Source organism: Lathyrus oleraceus, chromosome 2 (assembly GCF_024323335.1).
Source record: "Lathyrus oleraceus cultivar Zhongwan6 chromosome 2, CAAS_Psat_ZW6_1.0, whole genome shotgun sequence".
NCBI classification, from domain to species: domain Eukaryota; kingdom Viridiplantae; phylum Streptophyta; class Magnoliopsida; order Fabales; family Fabaceae; genus Lathyrus; species Lathyrus oleraceus.
In genome coordinates, this window is record NC_066580.1 from 17,815,340 (window position 1) to 17,827,115 (window position 11,776).

At 38.1% G+C, this 11,776-nt stretch overlaps 1 protein-coding gene across 1 annotated transcript; it reads right to left on the reverse strand.

Annotated features, from left to right (window-relative positions):
* Positions 1-6,555: 6,555 nt before the first annotated feature.
* LOC127117732 (mediator of RNA polymerase II transcription subunit 16) lies at positions 6,556-7,931 on the reverse strand. The gene is made up of 2 exons (XM_051047835.1): positions 7,232-7,931; positions 6,556-6,980 (listed from the first exon to the last, which is right to left on the reverse strand). Exons 1-2 carry the CDS (start codon positions 7,604-7,606, stop codon positions 6,756-6,758), a joined length of 600 nt encoding a protein of 199 aa, XP_050903792.1. The 5' UTR covers positions 7,607-7,931; the 3' UTR covers positions 6,556-6,755.
* Between the last annotated feature and the right edge of the window lie 3,845 nt (positions 7,932-11,776).

Genomic DNA, 11,776 nt, shown 5'->3' on the forward strand with positions numbered 1-11,776 from the left:
CTTAAGCAAAGCAAAGCAAAAGTTCACAAGGAACTGAGCAACTAAAAGTACCTGGAAACAGTCAAACACAGTTAGTACTCAGACAGACAAAATAAACAGCAAGTATTAATCAGTCAGACTATACAAACTAATGCACAACAAAGGCAAGCTATGAGCTCAAGCCCAAACTTCACAACCTACAAAACAAAGTTGTGTTAGTGTACAAACATCAAACAACATCAATTGAATTGACTTGGATCATTCTCCATAAGCATTGCACCTTTTCATCCTGAAAAATCAAGCAAATATTAGCAACTAGACCACTAGGCCAAGCCTAGGGTCCAAAGGCAAGAAAAATTCCTAAACAGCAAGGTATCTCTAACCAAAGTCAAATTAATGCAAATAGAAAACCAACACAATTAGTCCCATGTCCATATCATTCATTATATTCATTCCATGCACAAAACAATCCAACTTATGCCAAATGGAACACAAAACATCCAAACAGAACTATTGCATCCAATTCCAAATCAAAACAAATCCAAAAAATCTCAAATAAATTATACCTAAACAGGACCTAATCCAGGTATGGCACACCAAATTTCAGCTTAATTGGGCAAAGGGAACCATGTCAATGAAAATCAACAAAAACAGACACAATTACATGCTCCAAATCACAACATCAACACATGCTTCCACTTCAAAAATTCATAACTCAATGAAAACAATAAAGAAATGGATGAGACCAAAACAGGGATGTCACATTATGTGTCTATTACAAGCATATCAAATTTCATATTCATTCAATACCATATGAGTATTTCACATAAGATCTACCAACATATGTCACACAAGCTTGCACATTTGACCAACAGAGATGAAAAATAGCAATCAAATTGAAAATGCCACATAAAATTCCACAAAAGTTCACATAGCATCTTAACATGTTAATGAACATCCATGCAAAATTTCACATTAATCCAACAAGTATAGGTCACTCAAATAAATCCAGCAAGTTGGCATAATGAGGTGTGACACAAATTGTCACACCTAAGTTCCAAAATTCATAACTCAATGATCAGGTATCAAAAATTCATGAAATTTACATGTAAATAAGCATCAACCAGTCCACAATTATCACAAAAAATTTCAGACATTTATTTATAAGCATGATAATTTCATGAACACAATAGCACAAGGTACCAAAAATGCACATATGTGAAAGAACCCTAGGTCAAACATTATTTCTACCATGCACAACTTTGACCAATAGGTCAAAAATCATCTACAGTCAACAAGGAAGTCAAAGAAACAATCCTCATATTTTTCTGAATTTTCTATAATTTTCTATGAATTATTCAAGGTGTTAATGAATTTTTATGAATTAACTAAATTAATTGAAATTTGACAATGGCACAATTGTAATTATGTTATGGCGGGGGCGGCAAACAGCCTATTCAAAATTTCAAATGGTTTTTTGGATCAAATGCTCTAAAATTTCCAGAAACGCGTCTTCTTCACCCAGCCATGCCAAGAACACGAAATTTTCAAACCAACATCAAAATGAGCAAGCGCATAGCCGTTCGAACCGTATGAACATGTGGAATCCAAATATCAATCTAGTTTCGCCTAAAAGTTCCTAAAACTCCTGAATCGAGCAACCTAGGGTTTGACATTGAAACTTAATTTCCAGATTTCGTAAGCTATGGTTCATCATTTGCTAAACTACTCACATCATTGGAATCTACGTGGAAAGCTCTACCAAATGCATATACCAATCAAGCAAAACGTGAGATTCGATTTTCACTCACCTGGAAATTGCAGCGCTAGAATTGTTGTTCTTGAAGCTCTATTCCTCGAAACAGATGAAGTACAATCCTCAGGAAGATGAATGATGTGCTTGAATTCAATTGATGCTGCTCCTACTGCATGGAAACTCGTTTTGCCATTGATGAATGTACTTTGGACAGCTGCGATTCCGCACTCCTTGCAATCCAATCTTCACAAACAGTTGGAGATGATGATGATAGGAGTTCAAATCAAAAAGAAACTCGAAGATTGATCAACAATTGATGAAGCTTGATGAAGTTGAAGGTTTTGGTGTTCTTGAAGATTTGAGAGAATGTGTTGAGTTTTCAGATCTGGTTTTGGGATTTGTGATATTCTGTTATGATTAGAATGTGTTTAGGAATATATATCATAGCTTAATCATCCCTTAATCATGTTAATTAACCAAGTTGAACATGTTAGTGAAAATGCTAATTTCAAGCTTAGGGGCAAAATTGGAATTTCATAATGCCAACTCATTGCCACCTCTTTGACAGCTCACACAACTTCCAAATGACATGTGTGAGCTGTTGCAACTTGTCCCACTCTCATTGGATGTGTAATTTTGAAATTCACCATGTGGTAGCTTAATGTCCAATTTTGCACTTTCATTTTTCAAGCCAAATTCCAAACCACAAGCCTTTGCCATGAAATGATGATTCCAACAAATTTCAAATACCATTTGTGAGGTGTAGCAAAAATCCCCACTCAAAAATTCCAATTATTTCACAAGTTGGACAATTTTGCCCTTGGTCCATTTTAACTGTCCAGTTGAAATTTGACTTTTTGCACTGACCACTTTTGAGAAAATCCAATTATGCACCATGAAAGTACATGTCAAATGGAGTTTGTGCATATAAAGAACTTGCAATTTGGACAAACCATGTGGAAATTATGGCCTCCTGATTATGGGTCATTTTTGAAATTCACTGAGCCATAACTTTCCAACCATACATGGGATTTTCAAGTTCTTGGACTTTTTGGAAAGGTGAGAACAAGATCTACAACTTTCATGTTGAACAAATTTTCATTTGAAGCTTCCTTGGACACGTGGCTTTGAGGTCAAAAACTTTCCATTTTTGGAAACTTCCATTACAAGTCACTTTCTATTTTTGGCAGTTTTTGTCCTGACTTGGTTTTCTTCATTTTTAAGCTTTGAGATGTCAAATAACACTTGTTCCAACATGAATGAAGTGTATCCAACTCATTTCCACCTCCAAATCCATCAAATCATGTACAGTTGACCACAGTTGACTTTTTCATCTGATAGATGAATTTGGCATAGCATAGATCAATCTGAGCCCCAATCTTCAACTGAAATGGCTCAAGGGTGAAACCCTAGCCTCAATAAGCACAATATAATCATATAATGAACCCCATATCCATCATAGACCCCATCTCCTGATCATGCCCTGATTGGCCCAATGCAACTGATTAGGGTTGACCAGTGGTCAAAACCCTAATCTCAAGGAACCTTCAACACTTGGTGATAACCAATCATGATGATGATGTATCATTGTAATCAAGATGAAGATCAATATCCTTGAGAATCATAAAACCCTAATTCACAGCCCAATCCTCAGATGGCCAATGATCAGTCAGTAAACCCTAGGCTTGCACTTAGACTTTCTCATCTTCTGATCAAGACTTGGGAAGATAGCTTGCACAATGTAACCACATGATATGCAATATGCAATGCCTAATGACCTAAAATGATATGTACAATGATAATGCTAGTCCCAAGAGAGGAGGGCAAATTTTGAGGTGTTACACCATGATACAATCAATATGATTCAAATTGGATGGACCAATGTTAGTTTTTTTTCCAAGTCAACCGAATGGTGCCCAAATAGCCATGATGTATCACAATGAACCATAGGTTTGAATTACAAGTGCATGATGAAATCCTAGCTCATAAATCCTCCACAAGCCAATGATTTATATCATAAACAACAAGACCTTTGAATCAGTGATGTTTATCTAAAAAAATGCAAGTGAATAATCTTATGATAGATGGCTAAGATACGAGCATGCAGATGAAATGAGCCATGAGCCAGATGAAAAATGGAAAGAGGTAGGGCCAAATCTGGGGTATGACACTCCCAACGGAGAGCCAAAACAATGAGACCCATGCCTAGCTTGCATAATATTACCCAAAAGCAACGTCTGATCATGGAGAATCCTCCACTTCCACTTGCTTAACAAATCAAGATTAACTAATATGAGATCTCTCACTCTTAAACCCCCTTCCCTCTTGGACCCACACACACCCTCTCACTTAACCCAAGCACCCTTACCTCCACCTTTGGAACCTCCCTAGAGAAAATGCATTTGCGTACTAACCAACTTCTTCCCGACCGAGGCAAACATATTCATGAAAGATAAAAGAACACTGGAATAATGTTCATCACTAAATTCAAGAGAACCACTCTACCACCTAAACTTACAAATCTATTTCTTTAGGAGGCTAATCTCTTAGAGACTAGCTTGACTAGAGGCTCCCAAGTACCCTTCTTATTAGGATATGCACATACTGGAAGCCCTAAATACTTGAAAGGGAGATCACCCACCTTACAATGCAGAAAGCCTTCTGCCAACTCCAGAAAAGACATACCCACATTAACTCCAAACTGACAACTCTCGGTGAAGTTCACTTTAAGCCCGAAGTAAGCTCGAAGCTTATGAGAACTGCCTTAATAGTCAAAAGATTCTCAACAGACGAAACCCCAACCAATATCGTATCATCTGCATATTAAAGATGAGTCACCTCTAAACTGCTCGATCCCACCTTAAAACCTTCTAGCACTCCAACCGAGACAACTTTCTTCAAAGAGGCACTAAACTCGTCCATAAAAAGAAGAAAAATAAATGGGCTAGAGGGTTTACTTAATTTAAACCTTTTTGGATACTAATCTCCTTCGACGGGCACCCATTTACCAAGATTGAAAGGCTACCAGAAAAAACACAAGTTCGAATCCATGTTATCCACCTAACATCGAACTCAAATCTCTTTAGCATGTAATCCAAGAAAGACCAGTTATCCGAGTCATAAGCTTTCTCAAAATTCACTTTAAACACAAAACACTCTCACTTAGATAAATTAGCCAGACCTAAAACCCCATTCAGGGAAACCAATATATCCACCAAAAGTCTCCCTTTAAGAAATGTCAGTTGCTTTGGGGAAATCAACTTCCCCATAACCTCTACGAGCCTAGACGCCAACACTTTCGTCACCAAATTATAAAGAGAACTAATAAGAGAAATAGGTCTAAAATCACCTAACTCTAAGGGAGACTCGACATTTGGGATAAGGGCCACAAAAAAAGACGTTAGACTCTTAGGCAAAATTGCATTATGAAAAAACTGGTCAAACATCACATACACCTCCTCCTTGACTAACCCCTAAAACTTCTTTTAAAAAGAGAAATTAAAACCATCAGGGCCCAGACATTTGGACCCATCGATCTCGGTTGCCACAACATCCACCCTGAATGTAAGAACCTAGAAGAAAGGAACACAACCTCATCTGAAGCATGTCAATGGAGAGAAACCTTGTCTAAGGTAGGCCTATACACCTCAAAATTAGAAAACTTTTTCTTGAAAAACCTAGTAATCTCACCCTGAACCTCAGAAACCTCTTCCAGCCGACTATCGCCCACTCAGATGGCTACCAAACTATTCCTCCGACTCCTATGCTTAACACATGCATGAAAGTATCGGGTATTAGCATCTCCCTCATTCAACCAAGCTAATCTAGATCTCTGAAAGATTTGAGAATGAGTGTTGATTTATGATGTTAGACTCTTGAGGCGATGATGTTGGTCTCTGATATAATGGTGCGGGTGGACCTACAAGATTAACACTCCAACGTCCAAGTCAGTTCCTGAGTTCAAGATGAGTAAAATAAAAAAGTGGAGATCAAAAAATTATACCATAAATCTCATGTGTCCCGATTATATAGGTTAGATAATTTTATTTGGGCTTAAGATAATTGAACTAAATACTAGGATTTCGCCGGCATTTGATCTATGGTCGGTCCTGCACAATCATCGATGAGGTATCTTCTTACAATAATACTACCGTTGATGGTGCCTCTTTATGGCATTGCAGACAAGGAGACCTATCAGATTCTATACAAAAATATAGTTTCACTTGATTTCCTTTTGTTTCTTATAGAAATTATTCCTCAGTTCCATTCAGTTTCCTTTGTTTCTTATAAAAATAATTCCTCTTCTCTTTATGATATTTGCCATTATGCAAAACAAAAAGTTACTCCCTATACTAATACAGTTTTTTCCTCTAATCATATATTTGATTTGTAGCATGTTGGTATTTGGGGCCTTATGCTACCCATTCTGTTTTTGGTCATAAATACTTTTTTAACTCTTGTTGATAAATAATTGGGAGGCAATACTGAAATAGTTCTTTTGTGGTAGACTTAGGGGTGGACATCGGTTGGGTTGGATCGGTTTTCGGGCCCAAATTCCCAATCCGACCTAACCATCGGTTGGAAAAAACATAACCAAAACCGACCGGTTTGCAATTCGGTTATTTTCGGTTTCGGTTTTGTTCGGTTCGGTTTCATAATGCGGTTTATTCGGTTTTAAAAATAATTGAGCTCATTCCAAAATAAACCCAACACAAGTGGATTTTATCTAGGATTTAAATAGCACAACATGACATAGTAAATGCACATCAGATAATTTTGTTTTGTACAATTGCTCTTTACCATAGTAAATGCACATCAGATGCTACGTAAAATCACAGAAGCTTTGTAACCCTGTCATTATACTAATTACCTTGTAAATATAGATTATTCATAAACCTTATACAACAGTGTTCTGCTCCACCACAACATGACATAAAATAACAATATGGCATATGTAGAGTACCGCCCACTGTCCTCAAGGACTTATATATGGAGGTGTGCCGAGAAAGAAAGGCTTTGATTAACAGAAATCTTTAACCTCAAAAACACGAGCTGTATGATCTAACGAAGCCGTGACAAGGTACTCACGATTAGCAGACAAAGAAAGAGTTTGAATGCCTTCAGAGTGTCCTCTGAACACTTTGACACATTCACCAGACCGACTATCCCATAATCTCACAGCTCCATCCATAGATCCGGTAGCCACATATGATGCACCAAGCCATGTCAAACATGTTACTCCATACTGCTCACAATAGAAATTTTCATTTCATCAGACATAAAAACGAAAACATGATTCTAGATAAGAGTTCATTCAGTTTTTAATGCATAAGCATGTTACTTGCACAATGCAAGATTCCAACAAACCTCGTGCTCACAAGTGCTTCGGGCTAAGGAATATTCTATATTCCAGATGGTCATACCTTGTTGGTTACTATGCATACACAAGTACAAGAAGAAAAAAAATGAAAAACTGTACAAGACTTCTTTTCATACCTTGTACCAGACCCCTTCAAGGCCATTCTTCCATACTGCAGTAACAACATCTCTTCGAGATCCCATAATACCAAGATAAGCTCCCAGACTCTCTGAAGTGTTCAACCCAAAAGCTGCATCTCGTTCGGACATCCTGCGCTTCCTTGGCCACAAGCCACTGGCTTCATGATAGATATCACTATTTTCCAATGAATTGGAATCAAGTGGATTTAAAAGTGTTGGTGCATCACTTGCATCATCCTCATCATCTAGATCAGTCCAAGGTCCAACATATGAATTTTGTCGGTGCCACTCTTCTGCTGGAGGATGGAGATCTAGCTCGCGTAGTAGAAGACCAGCGGCATCTGCACCTCTAGGGCGAGGCATATTCTGCATAGTCGTTTTTTATTTAATTATGGGGCAGGCGCCACTCTTAGGAAATTTAGCCACTCAGTCCAAGGAAAGAAACAGACCTTAATTCACCCAAATGAAATAAAACAAACAAAAGCATGTACTATATCAAGAGCTCAATATTCATTCATATTAACTGTTCCTACATGATCTATAACAGTGTGCTTTATGATTAAATGAGAAACAACATGCTAGTTTAAGACAACCGAGCCCCTTTCTATCCCTATTTCATTCATTTCTATCATTCTTGCATCATATTTTCAAATCATGAATTGAGTGGCATCTTAAACTAGTGGAAATAATGCATCATGCTTGTGAAAACAGAAAACAGAAAGTTACCTGCATATGTGGGCCAAGGGATGCTTCCACAACCTCTGGCAGTACAGTGTAGTTCCCATCAATATAATGCAAACGAACCTGAATGTTGCTGCTCCCCACCTGAGAAACTGGCAAGGGGTGTTGCAGACCAGAAGTTCGGCGACAGAGGTCCATAACTACTAGAAAAAGAACCTTGACCTGCATTACTAGTGCTTTAAAACCTCAAGTGAAATAACAGTTCAACTGCTGTAAGCAAAGGAATGAATTTCCATGGTTTCCAAACATTTATGTCAGTCACAAATAACAAAAATAAGATATTTTAGGCAAGTTGTAACTAAGTTATACCTCTTCAAAAGTATACCCCTGACCTGCATTTCCAGTACCAAATCTTGAACGCCCTAGAGACTGTTCTTCACCTCCTCTTGACCTAGGCACAAGCTGAACTCGTCCTGTCTGATTGTCATCTCCAGGATGTCACTGTCCTTCAAGACTTGAGCAATCTTTGAATAAATAAAACTTCAACCAAACACATGCATGATCCATCAAGCATACATGACATGAAAATGTGCAGAAATGCACATGCACGTAGATTATGAACAGTTAACTAATCTTATAAAAAGTTTACTAATCTTAAATCATACCTTGGTGCGAACCCAACACACTCAATGGAACTTGAATGAGAAGGCACAGAACTAACAACCTGCCAATAGGATATAAGGTTTCTTAGAAATCAGGCAGAAAGCTAAATTTATATGCTCAAACGTCTTGGTTAGTGGTATTACACAGGCAAGAGAACATTACACAGGCCATCTCCTCAAGTAACATCATCCCAGTATACTGCACCACCAAAAACAGATTAGCATAACATGCAGTATTCAAACTCAGTTTGTAAGCTTGAGCACAAATGCAAAAGAAATACAAGTGACATTATGTTTGTGTACTTCGGTAAGAACAATTGCATAAGCCCAAGACAACGTGCCTGATGACCAGCAAACGCAGTAGCTACTGAAACGGTTCCATCCTTAGTTTCAAAAAATGACTCCAAAAAAGAAAGGCTTGTCTTATTGAATCACAAAGTGACTCCAAAATATTCAAAAATTCACAGCTGCAAATCAAATCAAATCAGTAATGTAAGACATAAAACAAAACTATATTTTTCATACCTAGGCGAGAATTAAATAGGCCCAGCCTGTGTAGGAGCAGCTGCTCCACTAGTAGCTACTTGAAACTCTACAAGTTGTTTAAACATACGTTAAACATATAGCAAGAGGCTTAATTTTAACAAATATTTAAAATAATGTTAAAAGAGACAAAGTTTTCATTAATAACGTACCTGAAACAATTGATTCACTAATCTCATATTCTTCAGTCATATTAAGGACATTTAGATCATTGTCAGAAGGCTTCAACCAGTTTTGAGTACATATAAGCGCTTCGACCATATCTGGACTCAAAGAGCTCCTATAGATATCTAAAATCCTCCCCCCCGTGCTAAAAGCACTTTCTGAGGCTACACTAGAAACAGGTGTTGCCAACACATCCCGAACCAAGGTTGCTAATATAGGATAACGGGTGCAATTTTCCTTCCACCAATTAAGAATACTAAAATTTTCCCCCTCCCCGCAACAAGGGTCACCTAAGTACTTCTCTAGTTCATTTTCATTTTCAATTGTGTCTTTTTCCTTCAGATGTTTCTTAAAAGCATTAGCCCTTGTAAAAGGTGATGGTTCTTTTGGTTGGGAAGATGCTTCTCCAAGGGAAGTGCTCCCTGGTGCACTTAAAGGACTAGCCCCAACATTCTTATCATGATCAGATTTATGCCAATTATATAGTTTAAACAAACTAGTTTTGACACATTCAATATTTTTCTTGGCAAGGTCACTAGAATGCCCATACATATCATTAAAAGACCACTCAATATAGTTAAACTTAAACCTAGGATCAAAGATCACTCCATAGTAAAGAAAATGATTCACTTTTCCCACATCCCCCCAATACTTATCATATTTAACCTTCATATGTGAAATCATTGGAGCCACATAAGAATTCAAGTTAAATGAAGCTTCTTGAAGCTCACACAAAATTGAAGACAAGTTATGAAAAGCTAAATGCAAGGACACTTCTTGCGAAGTTGAAAACACTTTGGTTGCCTCATAGAAGGTTTGTAAGAAAACCACAAAAGCCCTAACTTTTTTCCAATCCTGAGAACCCGGTGGACCGGTAAGGAGGTCAAAATATTCGATGTATCCAGGATCCTCATCAATCATATTGTCAAATGCAGCTTCAAACTTTTCAGCAGCATCCAACATTAGGTAAGTGGAATTCCACCTTGTAGAAACATCAAGACAAAGTTTTTTTTTACAAGTTATGCCCGCAAGTTCAACACACTCCTTAAACTTCATAGCTCTTTGTGGAGAAGACCTTACAAACCTAACAGCAGTGCGAACTGATTCAATAGACCCTTCATGTTCTTTTTCACCATCTCTCACTACCAAGTTCAAGACATGGGCAGCACACCTCATATGCAAATAATCACCTACACCCAGTAAAGCATTCTTGCTCTTAAGTCTTCTATCCAAATAACTCACAGCCACATCATTTGCTGTTGCGTTATCCAGGGTAATTGTAGACACTTTCCTAAGCCCCCATTCCCTCAAAACGTCCTCGACTTTCATGCCAATGGTATCACCTTTGTGATTTGGAACTAAAGAGAAACTAATAATTTTTTTTTGGTACTTCCAAGCAGTGTCAATGAAGTGTGCAGTGGTGGCCATATAACTAAGGTTTTGTATCGAAGTCCAACAGTCTGTGGTTAGTGCAACCCTAGTACAATCAGATTTAAAAAAGGCTTTAAGACGTGACTTTTCAGCTAGGTAAAGCTGAAAACAATCCCTAGCAACGGTCCTCCTAGTAGGGATAGCCATTTGGGGTTGCAATTGTTTACACATTTGCTTAAAACCAACACCCTCAACCACTCTAAAGGAATGTTCATCAAGGATAACAAAGGTATTAATGGCCTTCCTACAGGCTGCAGCATTAAACCTTTGACTAGTTGGAACTAAAAACCCACCCTCGCCGCTTACAAGGTTTGTCTGATTGGGGTCTTTCAACAAAAGGGCAGGGTTTTTGTAACACACTTTCGAGTGAGCTAGCATGTTAGAAGTACCATGTGTTTTAGGGTCACATCGGTACCTTTTATGACAGTGTTTACACGCGGCTATAGGTTCAGGCTCATCCGGTAAAATGTTAAACTCTTCCCAAACCGTAGAAGTTTTTCTACTACCACTAGCATTAAGTTTCCTTTTTCGAAGTGGAGGGAGTGCAGTACCAGCAGCTGCTCCTATAATTCATACATTTAAAAATGACAGCATAACATGTATCACTTATTAAACAAACACTCAGTATAAAAATGACAGGTGATGGCATTACCTTGACTCACTCCTTGATCTACAACTCCGCTAGGAACTCCAACTCCTTGCAAGCTAGGAACTCCAACTCCTTGCAAGCTACTTTTGCCGCGCTCCATTGGCGGCAGAACTCATCCAACTCCTTGATCTAACAAGCTCGGTGGTGATTTGTGGTTGAATAATGGACGGCGACGGTTCTTCGTTAAACGATGAAACCACGAACTAGCATCAACCGAAAAATTGGAAGGTAGAAAGAGTTAGTTCTTAAACGATGAAACCACGAACTGGAAATTGAAAGGATGAACCCTAGAATCAACCGATTACCTGAGAGAAAGATGAACCCTAGCGGAGTAACGTTGCTGTTTGTGCGTATGAATCTCACGAAGAAGTGGAACTAATGAATTGAGATTTGAGACTGAGAGAGAGTCTT